A 16150-nucleotide genomic window follows, 5' to 3' on the forward strand; every position below is an offset into this window, starting at 1 on the left:
GTAATGGCCCAAGGACTGACCCCTGAGGTACACCACTGGTTACCTTAATTCTCGCAGATTTACACCCACTGTATACCATTTTTTGATATCTGTCTCTCAACCATCCCCTGATCCAACTCAATAGATTATGTTTTAATCCCATATTCTCCAGTTTACACAACAGCCTCTCGTGTGGTATCCTATCAAATGCCTTAGAAAAATCCAACATCATCATAGTGTATTCATTCCCTTTATCCAACTCGGCCATAACATTGTTATAAAATATGAGCAAATTGCTAAAAGATGACCTTCCTTTAGTAAACCCATGCTGTTCTCTGCATAGTATGCAATGCTTGTCAATCCATTTCTGTATGCGAGTTCTTACCAACTTCTCTAAAATCTTCACTACCACACCAGAAATACTAATAGGTCGGTAGTTAGACACACCAGTTTTTGCACCACCCTTGTGCAATGGAACTATCATACATTCCTGTGGTATCATTCCGGAGCTGAGACTCAAGTTATACAAATGTGTGAAAGGCCTAGCCAATTCAGCTGAACATTCCTTTAACAAACGGGCAGATATTCCATCTGTTCCTGTTGACAAATTCTTATCCAGGTTATGCAAAAGCTCTTCAACCTCATTTTCATGAATTTATAACTCGTCATCTAACGTAGCACCATGCTACATACACCTGGTTGATATATCTTAGCAAAGTGAGCACTCATTAACTGAACAATCTCCTTAGCTTCCGACACTCGTGTACCATCTGCATTCAATAAAGTTATTCTTCCTCATTCATTCTTTCTTTTGCTTGAGACATAACGATAAAATTCTTTTCGATTGCCTTTAGCTTGCATGGCCAATTTCTTTTCATACTCCATTTTAGTTTTTCTCACAATACTCATTACTTTTCTGACCTGAGCTTTATATATTTCATAACTCCTCTCACTCTTATTCTCACGATATTCTTTCCACATCAACTTCTTCTTGTGGATCTCTAGCTTAATAATGCTGCACATCCATTTCACTCCCAACCTATTTATTCTTCGAACACTAGGGATACATTCAGTTTATTTTTATTTTTTTTTTAACCAAGATTTATGATAACAGCATTGGTTCGTTTTCATGATCATCGATAGTTTCGCAGATCTCCAGCAGACTTTACCTAATAGAAAACCACATATGAATTTTGAGTTCTACATTAGCGTGTTATTGTTTTATTAATATTTTAATAACCATGTCAAAATGGTGCAGGTGTAGAACTGGATTGTTATGGAAGAATGGATACGGTCTCTTTTGAGATTAGTAATTCCTTTATTTCCAAGCATTCTGTACACGAAGCCAGCAGTGAACCGTAACATAATACAAGTATTTCATACTTTCCCGCGGAGAGTCACCACCTCCACAAAATTCCCGGATGATATATGACGTCACCGCTTTCCTATAACATGCTGTCGATGACAGGGCTGAAACTGGCATGTGACTGGGGTGCCGGATGTTAAAGACGCAGAAGGTAAACGTCGAGTTACTGCAGTGTGTGTCATAGCTCTAGCATTTGTAAACTTCTCGGGTGCGGGTGTGGTCACTTCATAGTTTCGTTTTCAGAGTATTATCTAAAAGGTGAGACTAAGAAAACATGGCCGATATAGACCTTATGAGCTCTGCTTTTGATGATAGGAACGATAATAAGATTCCATTGCAGACACAAGAAGAGAACAGTAATAATGACAGGTCATCGGGAGAAACGGACGATTTCGAAAAAATAGACCCCTTCGTATCTCAAGACAACATATTAGATATCCGTGAAGTTGATGTTAAAGGTACCGAAGGGATTATTCCAACTTTAGGAGATAAGTCGGATACAGCCGCTGTGCCGGCGTCAGGCTTAATGTCCACAATGCGCCCTCTTGTCACCGCCATTGACGAAGAGTCGGCAGACGGCGATGGTAGTACAACTTTAACAGATCTTTTAAGTAAGCAGGGGGATGATGTATCAGTTGAGGATTTCGATCCATTGAAACCTTCAGAGCTTTCACACACAACAGTTAATAATTCAAGTTCAGTTCTAAATACTTATGACGAGATCAATATTTCTGAGAAAATAAATCCTGAGTCCGAGACTAAAGCAGATCTTTTGGTCGATGACATTTGTAAGGGTGATAGCCCTGATGACATTAAGATATCAACCAACTTGAGTGTTAAAGAGGGAGCTTGCGATTCGCAACTAGAGAAGGATATTCTGCCAAATATCTGCCGCCCAAAAATAGAGACTGAACTGGTTGGAGGCTTCGCGGCTCCGAAGCCAGACGAGGCTGAAACCCGTGCGTGCGAACCGAGTGCGCAGACTGAACCCAGGGAAGGTGACATCATGGAGTCCACCGGGGTATCTTCCAGCGAAAGGAGTAATTCCACAAAGTCTCCTAATTCCACTCAAGACGGATGCCCCTTTGCCCCAGGTAACATATTCTTAAATTATTAAAATAGATGCATTTATAGTCTTATCCTGTTAGCGGGTACTGCACAAAGTGCAAGTACCGATTTCTAGGTTGATGCTAAATACGGAATGTTAGAAGACCCTGGATGAATAGTGTATTTTGTTTCTCTTATATATAACAGAATAGGTTTTTTAATCTATAATACGTGTACGTAATATAACTAGAAATTTCAGTTTAAATAAAAAATGTATAGAGAATGTGTCAAACAAAATTGATTATCTAAGAATAGAACAGGAATGATCGTTTTAGGTAATTTATAAATTGATGTGATCAAAATATATATTAAAAAAGCGCGAGAAGAAACTCAAAGTAGCCTAAAGTAGATGTATCATTTCATTGACATCAAAATCGAATATGTAGATCCTTTAACTTCCGAAGAATCATAGGATCTGGTCTTTTAAAACGCACGATCATTGGAATTAGTCCCTTTTTTTCTTGTTTTTAACTGCTTATCATCCGCATTGTGTGCGTGCGTATCGTATGATCGAAAAATTTAATTTTTAAGGATGAAAATGTTTTTTATGCTGAGAAAGTTAACTATCAGAGCTAGCTATTTATCTCGTAGCAAACATTTAGATAACAATTAATTTAAATATTTTATTCGAAGATTATTATAGTGATTCTCTTTATTAAACAAATAGAGAAATGCGTAATAACTAGAAATAGGATTCACTTTTGGCACTCGAGATTTTTAACTTAGTTGACTCTTACATGCCAACCACGTTTTATTCAACACAACTATTTTTATTTTTATTGCAATCATAATTTAGCAGTTGTCCTGTCATAAAGTCTTAAAATATATGTTTTAAAAAATATTCTTTTTCAGTGTTTTATTCCTTATTCACTACAAACCTACTGAATAATGATATATTATTTCTTGCGTCATTGGTTATTTGACAGTATTTCTTCCAGCAGTATGCTTTTCTGGTTGGTTATTGCAGTTTGCAGTTAGACCTTTTCCCCATTTGGTTTTGACAGTGTCCTTTGGTTGGAAAGACCTAGGTTTAAATCTACGATGCAAAGAACTCATGGGCTTTTCAATGGAAGAGTTGTCCATATCATGTGGATGTGTCAGAATTTTACCCCTTCTGGACTCTGATTTTTCATCCTACAACCTGGCCAAAACATGTGTAGGTTACACCAAAATAATCATCTTAAATTAGTTTGTTAGAAATTAATATTTTCTAACAAAAGCTAAATATACTTGGCAGGTTGTGGACCTTACGGTCCTGTAAGTACCATGCTTTATTTGATTTCTTTTTTAGATGGTCAGTCCTTAAGAAGCATGAAATATCAGCCAAAATATAGCTGTTGTACTTGTAAAAGATATTTAAGATCTATATTGATGGAATGAAATATTTTATAGGATGCATGTGGAAACCTTTCCATAATTGCAGTAATGTATACATAAATATACATTATTCCTATATGTAGCACAGTTTCAAGGAAGCTACCTTAATTGATCACTTTCCATTCATCTAAGTCTAATCGCCATATTTGTGGTAGATTCGGATATTTTAGACCAGTGGTTCTCAAACTGGGTGCTGCGGCACCCTAGGATGCCACAAGGGTGCCGCGAAATTTTGAATCATTTATTTGAAAAAAGCAAAATATTCAATTGCCACAAATAACTAAATCAAAAACAAAAAAATTATATATTTTGATTTTAATGGATGAAGCATATATAAAAATTATAATTTTTTGTATCACTCTTATATTATATCCTGGGATTTCATTAGATCACCGTGTGTCGTAGTAACTAGATATGTGACGGCACATAAATACTGGGGGAAAATGAACTAATGAATGGTTAGTTGTTCTGCTGCTGTCTGTTTTAGTATTTCTCTGTTCAGTGTGACAAATATTTTGACATCTGCAGATAAAATTAAAGCTTTTGAAGATAAAATAAAAATGTGGAAGATAAAAATAAGCACCAACAATGTAGAAATGTTCCTTAAAGTTGCTTCCAGAAAATGTAAGAATACCGATCTGCAAAAGCTTATTTACAGTCATTTAACATCGTTAGAAGAAAAAATTGACCATTATTTTCCAGACATTTCAGTCAATTGATACGATTGGATTCGAAATTCATTTGTAGAGTCAACATCAGCAATGAGTGAGCTAAGTCTTATAGAAGCCAAAGAATTAATTGATATAAGTAATGATCGTACATTGAGATTGAAGTATTCAGAAATGTGTCTGAATTCATTTTGGATAACAACTATGAAGGAGTACCCCAATATAGGATTCAAAGCACTTAACATCTTATTGCAATTTTCTACATCTTATTTGTGTGAACTGGGTTTTTCTGCACTCGTAAATATTAAAACAAAGAAGAGAGAAGGACTCAAGGCCCTTGAAAATGAGATGAGAATATGTCTCTCAAAAACAAGGCCTAATATCAAAGAAATATGCAAACAACACCAGGCACATATTTCACATTAAGATTCATATTTTATTATCTGAATCTTTATAATAGCTTTTGTTTTTATGTTTTTGGGTTGTTTGAAAATAAACCAATTTAGTTTAAATAAAATCTGTTTTCTTTTAAACATGCTTTCCTTCATATCTTTAGTATCTGTAATATCAATTTATTTATGGGTTATATATGGGAATCTTTCGGAATCAATTAATCGGCACTTTACTCTCTATAAAAAGCAAGTAACACTAGGGGTGCCGTGAAATTTATTTATTGATTTTAGTGTGCTGCCAGACAAAAAAGTTTGAGAACCACTGTTTTAGACCATTCTTTTTTCCTTGAACGGTCTGTGTATTGGATGGCCTAATTCATTCCAAAAGTATTCAGAGATTAGGATTTGTTGCAGGCTGGACAAGTTTTTCTGCATTATTTTCTATGAAATTACTGTACTACAAGAATTAATTACATTATCGATAAGTGTTGCTTATTTGTTCATCTTTCTAGGTATAACAATCAGATTGGAGTTTTATATTAGGAGAAACAGTTCTAGATTGCTGCACCTCTGTTACCAACTTTCAGAGTTGGGATGATGCATTTGTGCATAAGGTGCCTGCCATATGTGCATTATTGAGATATTACAATATAGCTGTTCTTTGAAAATGAATTAAAGATTTCTTGCAATGATGGTATAAAATGCATTCTACTGGCATATAGAACCTTTTGAAGGTGAAAATTTATAATGTTGTTGAGTCTAGTGAGTGCATATTTTCTGTAATTACCACTGATTAGTCCACAGATGAAGTAATTCTAGGGACATATTTGCTTTATATGGCAGTATGATAAGAAATATCTGTATGCTCCATTATAATTTATAAATTATTATTAATAAATATGCTTTCAATATACACTACATTGAAATATCAATGTAGTGTATATTGAAAGCATATATCTATTTATTATCATTTCTATCTTCCACCAGGAGACTTTAGTAAGTCTCCTGTGGTCACTGCATGGAAGTGTACAAATTGCCCAAACGTGTTTTTATACCTAGATGCATATGTCTGTTACTAAACCTTTTTAGTTTTATGCTTGTGAGAGAAAAACAAACACACAGGTTGAAAGACTCAATCCAATGCTGGAATGGAGGCAAAGCAAATTTTTAAATTAAACCAGTTCTACACGAGAGGTTACAAAACCTATAGCATGTCAGTGCCATGTGAAGGTGAACCATATATGAAGTAATTACCACTGTGGCTAAGCTCTGTAGGATGAAATTCATCATCCATATATGGTTTGTATATATTCATTTGCAGCATTTCTCTATCACATTTTTCTTCAGTCTCACATTTTTTTTTTTAACTTTTTACATATTTATTCAGATAAGCAAAAGTCTTGGTGACTCACTGAAAATGATCAGAAACACATTGATTACCCTGACTTCATCTGTTGCTAGCCAAAGAGATATATTATACCTACCTCTAATCGTACTTATTGCCAAGCAATTTGAGATGTCAAGGTTTCTTTATCGTGTATTACTGCAAGTAAATCTAGCTCTCTTCAGTCAATATTTCTGATTAGTGTTCACATGTACTTGCAGAAAAAGTTGAATTATTATAGACTGCTGGTTATGCTCATTTTATTATTTTTTTAAATTATCCATGCCCATTTTTATAGCTTTTCAGTTTAATCTTAACATTTTGGCTAGCTGTAATTCAAACTTTGTTTTATAATCTTTAATTAGCAATTTATTTAATGCTGGTTATTATAAATATGCTCGCCCATGGTGAGTAGATTTTGCCAGCTGGCAAATAGCAGTAGACTGGACAAACTATTTTATTTTTTTCATTTTGCTTTAATAAAAAATGAACTTTCTACAAATCTTCTTGGTTATAATCCTGTTAATGACAGGATACTTTGCATTAGACTTAAGGCTCATCCTACCAATGTGTCAATTGTGGTAGTTTATGCATCCACATAGATAGACTTGATGAAGAGAGAGTGAGAAATTCTATGAAAACTTAGATTGTTTTTGGACTGCCTACCAAGGAGAGATGTAAAGCACATCTTAGGGGACTTTAATGCAAAGGTGGAAAAGAGTATGAGTTAGGCCTAAGTGTGGCACGTTTGGTCTGGGTGAACGCAGTACTCGTGAAAGGATGTTGGAATTTGCCCATCCTAACAGATTAGGTATTACCAATAACCTGCTTCCAGAAACACCCATGATGGATCTATACTTGGACAACTAATATTGATAGGTCAAGGAACTAGATTTGTTACATCCTGGCTGTCTAACAGTGGAAGATGCACATCTCTGATGTGCAGACTGGTACAGACCATCAGCTAATGAGAGCCAAAGTAAGACTAAGACTCCAAAAATTTCCAAGTCAGGCACATCCCACTAGACTGGATGTCAGAGTAATCTCTAGTGGATTCACAGAGAAACATTGACTCGGTTGGATGGTTTTTTGGACACTAGTGAGGAGAACTCACCAGAAATGCTTTGGAAAAGAGTCGAGGTTATAATATGGGATACAGCTAAGAAGTATCTCAGTCCAATAAGTAGACCAAGAGACCCATGGATATCAGATCCAACACTGAATCTAATCGAAAGAAGGCAGTCGGGGAAAAAAAAAAACAAAAGGCGCAGGGACTGATAAAGATATAAGAGATTAAACAGAGACGTCAGACTGGACAAGAAAAAGTTTTATACTAATAAATGTGAAGAGTTGGAGTTCCAGATGAGGAGGCACAATTATAAAAGGATGTTTTATTTAGTTTGTGACCTAAAGTACAAGTTTAAGTCCAAACTGAATGTCATCAAAGACAGGAATGGACTAACAGAAGAACTGGAAATCTGAGGAACTGCACAAAGAGGATAAAGAAAATTTGGAAGAGCCCTCTCACCAGGAAAATTTCAATTTGGCACCTTCTCCATTTAGGCATGAAGTTGAAAGAGCAGTTAAACAGCTTAATAGCAATAAGGCTCCTGGGTGCGATAGAATCCCAGCAGAGTTAAGGTCACAGGGGATTGAGTGATAAGAGTGTTTCATAAATTGATTACAAGGGTATGGGAGACAGGTTCATGGCCTAGAGACTGGAAGAAGTCGGTTTTCATGCCACTACATAAGAAGGGAGATATGAAGGATTGCAAGAACTATTAGTTTAATATCTCATGCAACCAAAATTTTATTCAAGATCATTTTAATAGGATTGAGACCAAAGTTGAGGCAGAGATGCCTGAGGAACAGGTTTAGGAAAGGTAAGAATACCAGAGATCAGATTGTTTGCCTTAAATAGATCATAGAAAAGTAATGAAAATAATGGGTTTTCCTTCAACACACTATCAGCATGATAACTAACACTTGTACATGGAGCAAGAAGCCATGGTGTGAACACGTTAGATAAACTAATTGGCTTCAGGTTAGAAAGGGAGTTAGGCAAGGATGTCTGTTTTTTCCTCACTTGTTTAGTATCTATGTTGAGGATATCATGTGTGTAGCATTGGATGTGCTCAAGACAGGAATTAGGATAGGTAGTAAATTGATCAGTAATCTGAGATATGCTGATGATACAGTAGTCCTCTGTAATGACAAGGAAGAACTAGGACAAATTCTTGACAAAGTTAGTGAAATCAGTAGGAACAAAGGACTTCAGCTCAATCCTAGCAAGACAAAGGATTATGAGCCTCAAAGGAAATACAGGCAGGGAAGCTACTGAGAAACAAGTGTACTTTAATGGAGAAAGAATTGAAATCAGCAAGTTTGAGTACCTGGGATCCATTATTAATGTGAAGAATTGCTGTACAGAAAATCAAGAATGGCTAAAACAACACTCAGAGACTTTATCTAAAATCTGGAAGGTGAATCTATCTCCATGGGAACAAAGTTGAGATTTTGGAATGCAGCTGTTTATCCAACAGTGACTTATGGATGCGAGACTTGGAACCTAAAGAAGTGATTGGAAAGGATGGCTGCTTTTGAGATGTGATGCTACAGAAGGCTGTTGAGGTTTTCATGTACTGAAAGGTGGACGAATGGTTGGGTGCTAGAAAGGATCAGTAGACCTTTAAGGATAATTGACAAAAGAAAGGTGAAATGAAAGGACGGAAGGTATGGTTAGTGGAAAAAGAGGAAGGGTAGACTCATTGAGATGGATGGTGTGTCTGAAGTGACTGATCTTCAGAGAGTTGAAGTCTTTAGAAAAGCATCCATCACTGAGCATCTGAGTGAGCATATAACATCTGATGTCCAATGAACAGATGGATGGCATTCTGTACACAAGTCTTTTATAAATTATTGTCCATTCTGTTCTTGATTGAATTTCACTGCAGGTTGTCAGATTTGTCTGTTTTCTAGATGAAAAACTAAAGTCACTAAGGAATGCCATTATTTCAGAGATGTTCCTCACTTGGTGCTATCAAAATGCAGTTGTCTTTAGAAAGATTAGGATTTTTCTTCCTAAAGCCAGGACTGATGCTCACATCCAGCATATCCAGATATAAATATATTATTACTTCCATAGCCTTCTTAACATAAAACTTGGTATTCTCTTTTGTTCATAGCACTTCTCTCCTGCTCAACTCTTTCACTAAACTTATAGATACCAACTGTGATCAATCTTAGAATATTGTTCTTACATTTGCTGTGGTGCACTGAAAATTTCCACAAGAATTCTTGATTCTGTGCAGAAGAGGATAAGCCATGTAATAGGTGACTTCTCTTATAGACATCTGATCACTTTCTCATAAGTGCTCTTTCTACATTTTGCCTTTTTTATAGGTAGTTAAAGGCCTTTCCTCTTTAGATTCCAAGATAAGGACCTAACAGGTTTTTATTAATTTAAACAAAAGTTGAATGAGCGAAATGGCATTTTCTAAATGTCATAGCAGATTGATTTTTTTTACTCAATGTTATTTCTATCAGTAGGAAATGTTTAAGTTACAAAGCATTAGGTCAGATTACTGGTATTTAAATATTTGATATTGGAATTAGTGAACTATGTTTACTAACTTTTCTTTTTTTTTCTTTGAAGGCATTGTTTCTACTCTTTGACTACAGCTGAAACTTGTGTGGTCATTTTTAATTTTAAATAAGTGTCAGCATGAAGTGTTTTTTTTACTCTGACTCAAGGATGAAACTATTGTTTTAGTGGGAAGTAATACCTGTTTTTATAGTGTCATAGATGCTTGTTTCAAAGCCCATGTGTCTATATTAAAACTTCAGTGACCTTGAGCTCCTTCTCACTGAAATAATTTACTGAAGTAATTGCTTCAAATTTGAATAAAGAATAAGATGAAAGTAAACTGAGGTAATTCAGGTAATCATCTACCTAGAATCATAACTCACTAAATGTTCAAGCATTGTGATGTTTTCTGAATTACTCTGGAAATGTAGCTTTGCTTATCCTCATTATATTGCCTTCTGCTTATCTTGTATGGTGCATAGTTTACTTGTTATGTTATAATTTTAATTAATTAAATCCACATAATAAAGCATGCTATTATGTTGATTGCAAAAAAAAAAATAATAATAATAATAATTCTTCACCCCTTCCCATAATAACATTTTGAATCAGATTCAGAAGTAAGAAAAATAAATTGCTTTTAAAGTTTACTTACCATCTTAGGTAACAAAATATTCTCTTCTGATCAAATCATATGGAATCTCTGGTTAGTGGTTTGGCATACTGTGGATTGTTATGAACTATCATAATACTTTCCTTTTTTTTTTTTTTTTTTTTTTTTTTTTTTTTCCCAGTCTAGTCATGTCATTGTGATTAAAAATCACATTAACAATGTATATATACGAATTTGTTTGCACATCTCATTATGAAAAATTCATTGAAACTTTTTTTTTTTCCGGAAAAAATTAGTTTCATTTTAATGTACTTTTCTTCATATTTGATATACGATACACATATACAAAATTTTCAGTATTTACATGCTAAAATTAATAGGTCAAATGAAAGAATAGCTAAGCTATTATATAGCTATGTGCACCCAAGTATCTGCCACTCCATTTTCTAGTCCTACTATCTGCATAAAAATAAATACAGCCATCCCTCTCTCCCATGCCTTTGCATGGGAGGGAGGGATGGTTGAACACCTGTACTGAAATTGCATAAGGGGGGGGATTTTAAAACATAAATGAAACAAATAAAGCATTATTAATTTCTTAAACCTTACTTTACTCAAATGTTATCCTCATAAAACAACTACAACATGTTTAGAATTTTTATTTGAGATTTGACACTGATAACTGATAGTTAAGAAGTATCTTAATTAATTTAGTCTCTTAGGTAACATCAGTCTTTTCCTGTTGACAGCCAACAGAATAATAGACAGAATGTTGAGATTCAGACCCAATAAAAAGTTTGCAATACAACTTTATATGAAACCTTTGTTTTGAAGAGAAAAATATTCCTATGTAATTTATTTTTGTGCAGCATTTTTATTTCGTCAATGAAATAAAATTATTCATCAGCTAAGAGAGAAGTATCAATGTTTTTATCTTAGCTGACAAGCTTTCAGCACTTAACTGTTTTTTTTTTTTTTTATGTTCTTTTCAGTTTGTTTAGAAAACTATGGTTGTAATTCTACACCATATAAAAGATTTATTTTTCTTTTGTTCGTGTTATTTATCCTTGATGTTCTAATATGAATACTAAATCTGACCATCTTGCAATACTGATCACATATTGTATCTAGGATGGCAATGCTGAAATAGTATTTTGCATATAGGACTGGTTAATGGGTTGAATGATTCTCATTTGTCTTACTCAAACCCTGTTCAATATCAGTATATTTAGATTGCAAAGAAAGAGAAAATAGAGAATGAGGATCTTTTTAATAAGTGGAAAATATTTGTTGGAAACACTGGAGGAAAAGGTTTTGTTTAGAAAAAAATGTTTTTCAGTATTAAATTTTTAGAAACATTCAGCTTACATAGCTCAGTCAGTTTCAACAATGCCTTTGGATTGGAAAGACCTGTGTTCGAATCCACGTCTAGAATATGAAGAACTTTATTGGGACTTTTCAACTGAAGGTGAGCAAGCCAGTGTTATATGGAGGTGCATGGGTTTTCCTCTTGGAAACTTCCAGTTTTTCATCCCTTAAAACAGGCAAACTGCCCAGACGAACACACAATAGACGGCCATAATACACTTATCCAGATAAGATTAAATTTCAAATAAGTAATTTACAAATTTCAAATAAGTAATTTACTTGGCCATGACAAGCTAATTGAGCCTAATTACATGCAAGAAGAAATGGAGAAAATAAGTTTTTTTTGAAAGAAGAATTAATGGAGTTTATATGGCAGTATTATTATTTGAAGAGAAATTGGATTTCATTTGTTAAGACAACCTTGATTTAGAAATAGTAACAAACCTCTGAGTCAATAGGTTCACTGTGGAAAGTTGTACTCAACTGGTAATAATATATTATACTGAATCAAACTCATTCATAACCCATTCCACACACACCACTTACATTTTTACAACTCTTCATGTGAGGGGAAGGGGAGTGGTTTGTTTAAAACACTTCACTTTGTTTGCCAAGTGGTTAGTGTATCTGCTCTCCAGCCAAAAGTCTGTACATTTGACTCCTGCCTTGGGCATGGATGTTTTTGATTGTCTGTGAAAATACTAGTGGTGGTGAGCAGTAGATAGCATTGGTGTAGTTGATGGATTTGAGTGGTGGAGATGGAGAGTTGCAGGCGCCCTCCCTCAATGAGTCCTTGGAGGTGTCACATAATAATAATAATAAAATTATGGTAAACCCTTAATTATCTAACCACAACAGGAGAGCAATACATTGGTTATATAATTGAAGAATTGGATAACTGAGGACATCAATTACACGATGCCTTACGGAAGTCAGTCAGTCTATACACTAACCCATTCAGTTAGTTAGTTAATTGAAAGCTTGTTCATTTGAAGGTCGGATAATTGAGAGATCACTGTACTTGAAAACTTTCAGGAATGTGGGCATTTTCTCTATAATTCAAGTTGCTGAGTTGGCTATGATGATCTGTGGTTGGAAAGCAATGGGTGTCAGTACTATCTTAAAATGCAAAGAACCTTTTAAGAACTTTTCAAATGAAGGCCAGTTATCTGGAGTTAGAGATGGCAAGGTTTTTCATCCTGGAAAACACATACCAGATAGAAAAACAGACAATTAATGTGTATAATCTTGTGCATAATCCCTTTGTATCAATCTGGCCAACGTAAGTCTATTATATCACTTTTCTTTTTTGCATATCTAATAGTTAGGTGACTTAAATTTTTTCCACTTCTTCCCCATAATCAATATGAAAGTCCTGACTTGTCTTATTCATTTTAAGATCTTCTCCAGTTTCCTTATAACAAAAACCATTTGAATGACTCATCCATTGCAGTCCTAGTTTGATCAAAGCTTTATATAGTGGTACAAACACATACTTGGCAGTGCCTCCTTTATAATAGCAGAAAAATATACTGTATAGTGTTTGCATCTCATCAAATGCATTCTCTGAACTTCAGGTTGCTGATTATTTCTCCATCCTCTGATGCACAGTTAAAGTATACTTTCATGCTTCAAAGTGTAAAACTTATGAACATTAAAACAGCAAACCACAACTCATTTTTACAAGCAATCTCTTTAAATCATCCTGAAAGGACTTGCCATTAGCAGCAGTACTTTAGTCTAACTTTGTATCATCACAAGCAACTAGAGCCTCCATAGTTAAATCTGTATTGCAGATATCCTTTGATTGGAAAATGCTCTGTTCAAATTGCATCTAAGAGGCAAAGAACTTTTATATGTAGGCGTTTCAACTAGAGACAAGCTAACTTACCTTTAGTTGAAACGCCTACATATAAATTTTAGCGAAGACATATAGAAACTGACTTGAAAATATAGGTCCCAGTACTGAGCTCTGTGGGAGGACCCCACGTAATCCTCTGCCTCCTTGAAACTGCCCCACCATACACAACTCTCTGATACCTATTGAATAGCCAATCCTGAATCCAGTTGACCAACCTGACATCCAAACCCATGTCAGGTTTGGATGTCACTTAAATATCAGCTTATGTGGAACCCTGTCAAATGCCTTCGTTAAATCTATATGTAGGTAGCAGAGTTTTTCATCTTGTAAAACTAATCAGAAGAATATCTGCAATTAATCAGTAGAATATACTGGCTTCATAGCCTTAGTTGCTTCAGCCTTAAATTCAAATAACAGTAAACAATTAAATATTCCCTGTTACTCAGTGTGAAATATTAATCATTTGAACATTAATGGCCTGAGAACAGAATCCTGTGGCATACTGCTGTTATCTACTTTTCTGGAATGTTCTCCCACAATTTGTTAGTATTGTTCAGAGAACCAATTTTCTATTCATCTAACCATTGTTGGCCAAGTGGTTAGCGTATCCACTCTCTTACCAACAGACTGGGCTCAAATCCCACTGTGAGTATGAATGTTTTTGATTCATGAAATTCATCTACTACCTAAAAACAGAGACCATCTCCCCACTTATTGGAGGCCTGATATGACTTGTAAGTTTCATGTTTGGTCTCTAAAGCAGGGCTTCTGGACCAGGTAAAAGATGCCAGGATATTAGAATTTTTCTAATCTTTTACCAGGTAAAAGATTGGGAGAAAAAAAAAAAATCTTAGCCCACCTAGGTTACTAATGTACTATAGATTTCTAACCTTTTGTGGATGAGTCACATAAAAATTAATAAAATCCTCCTGCACTGCTTGCTTAATATCACTTTCTCACTTTTTTATTTATCCACTTGACTGGTATAGTACAGTGCATGTTTCAGCTGTGTTTTAACCATTCCCATGTTTTATCCATTTTTTTCACTGTTCATTCTATTAGTTTGCTATAGAGCTGTCTTATCTTCCATTTTATAGTTCCACATATCTCCTTTGAATGACATTTTCTTTGGCAGCCTTCCAAGTCAGTACCTGATCAGTTTTGCATAATGGTGGCAGCATTAATACCCAACTGGGAGGGAGGCTGTAAGCAAATTCATTCTCATGCAGTTAACTCTCACTATAGCAAACACCTCTTATGCTATGTAACACTAGTGAAAAGACCCAGCCGATGTCCCATGGTCAGTGATATGATAAAAGAAATGAAAACATTAAATTTATTTATAATGCTTCATTGTTATCTCTTCTTTCTAATCCATATTTTCATAACTGAAATCATTGTCATTAGAAATTACCTTGTTTTCCCAACAAATGTATCTAAACATTTCATGAGGGTCACTCTAAGCTTGATCCTTTGTTCGAGGTTATTACTATCACTTGATCCTTTACATGGAAAAAAATGTTTTTTGTGACATCATAATTATGGAACTCATTTTTTATTCTACTGATCAGCATAATGAAGGGTTTGACATTAATCACAGCTTTTTTCCATTTTCTGATTTTTTTACTGCCATTTTAATGCAGAGAAAGTATGCACATTTTTTTTTTTTTGATTACTTATTTGCACTTTCAAGCAGTTTTTTTTTTTTTAATTGTTAAAAAAGTGACAGGAAGAACAAGAGGTCATCACTAGAAGTTGTACACTGGTGTCCAAAACCTAAGGACAAACACTTTCTGAAGATTACAACCGCATCAACTTGTGGTAAGTTGTGTACTGAAGATTTAGAGTAGAAAGTGGGTACACAATTCAAATTTTCAAATTACAGCCAAAGGTGTCACGTGGTAGCACTCAGCAGTAAGGCAAAAGTTGATGCCAGCTAAGTGAATTATGTTTTCTGTATTACTCTTCTAAATTAATGTTAATATTTATAGCTATTCTACCTATTTTCTTAAGGAGTATACCCCTTGTACAACATCATTGGCTTTTTTTTTACTCAAATTATTTAAGGAATTCATAATATTTTAAAGACTATAAATGAAAAATATGGAAGGAATAATTTTGGACATACCTTTTGTAGGATGCTCGAGGTTGTCTTCTTTTGGAGCAGCATCAGGCATATAACTATAAAAATTGTATATAACTGACTCCAAAATATGACTGAAGGGGTGAGAAATGTGGGAGCTAAAAATGCAGAAAAACAAAGATATGTGAATTAAAAGCCAAATTTCCAAGGATGGCCTATAAAATTTTTTGGGAAAAGGAGAAAGATAGAATATAATGAATGAAGATTAGGGGTGGGAGGTACAGGGTATGAGTCGTTTTGACTGAGTGTTGTCTTCAGAGCTTGTGGGCAAAGTGGATGCTATGTCATGTTGGCTTAGTGCTTTTG

General features: G+C 34.7%; 1 protein-coding gene across 2 annotated transcripts in view; it reads left to right on the top strand.

Moving 5' to 3' along the window:
• The first annotated feature begins 1461 nt into the window (after positions 1-1461).
• Positions 1462-16150, top strand: part of LOC150095106 (uncharacterized) — a 191729-nt gene continuing 177040 nt past the window's right edge. The window contains exon 1 of one of the 2 annotated variants that reach the window (XM_090411533.1): positions 1462-2439. In XM_090411533.1, the coding sequence (XP_090267659.1) occupies positions 1620-2439 (820 nt within the window). In that variant the 5' untranslated portion in view covers positions 1462-1619. The remainder of the gene's footprint in view (positions 2440-16150) is intronic. The other variant, XM_090411534.1, reaches the window with a different exon arrangement.

Source organism: Typopeltis vanoorti, chromosome 21, assembly GCF_054136105.1.
Source record: "Typopeltis vanoorti isolate ZY-2024b chromosome 21, IOZ_Tvanoo_1.0, whole genome shotgun sequence".
NCBI classification, from domain to species: Eukaryota; Metazoa; Arthropoda; class Arachnida; order Uropygi; family Thelyphonidae; genus Typopeltis; species Typopeltis vanoorti.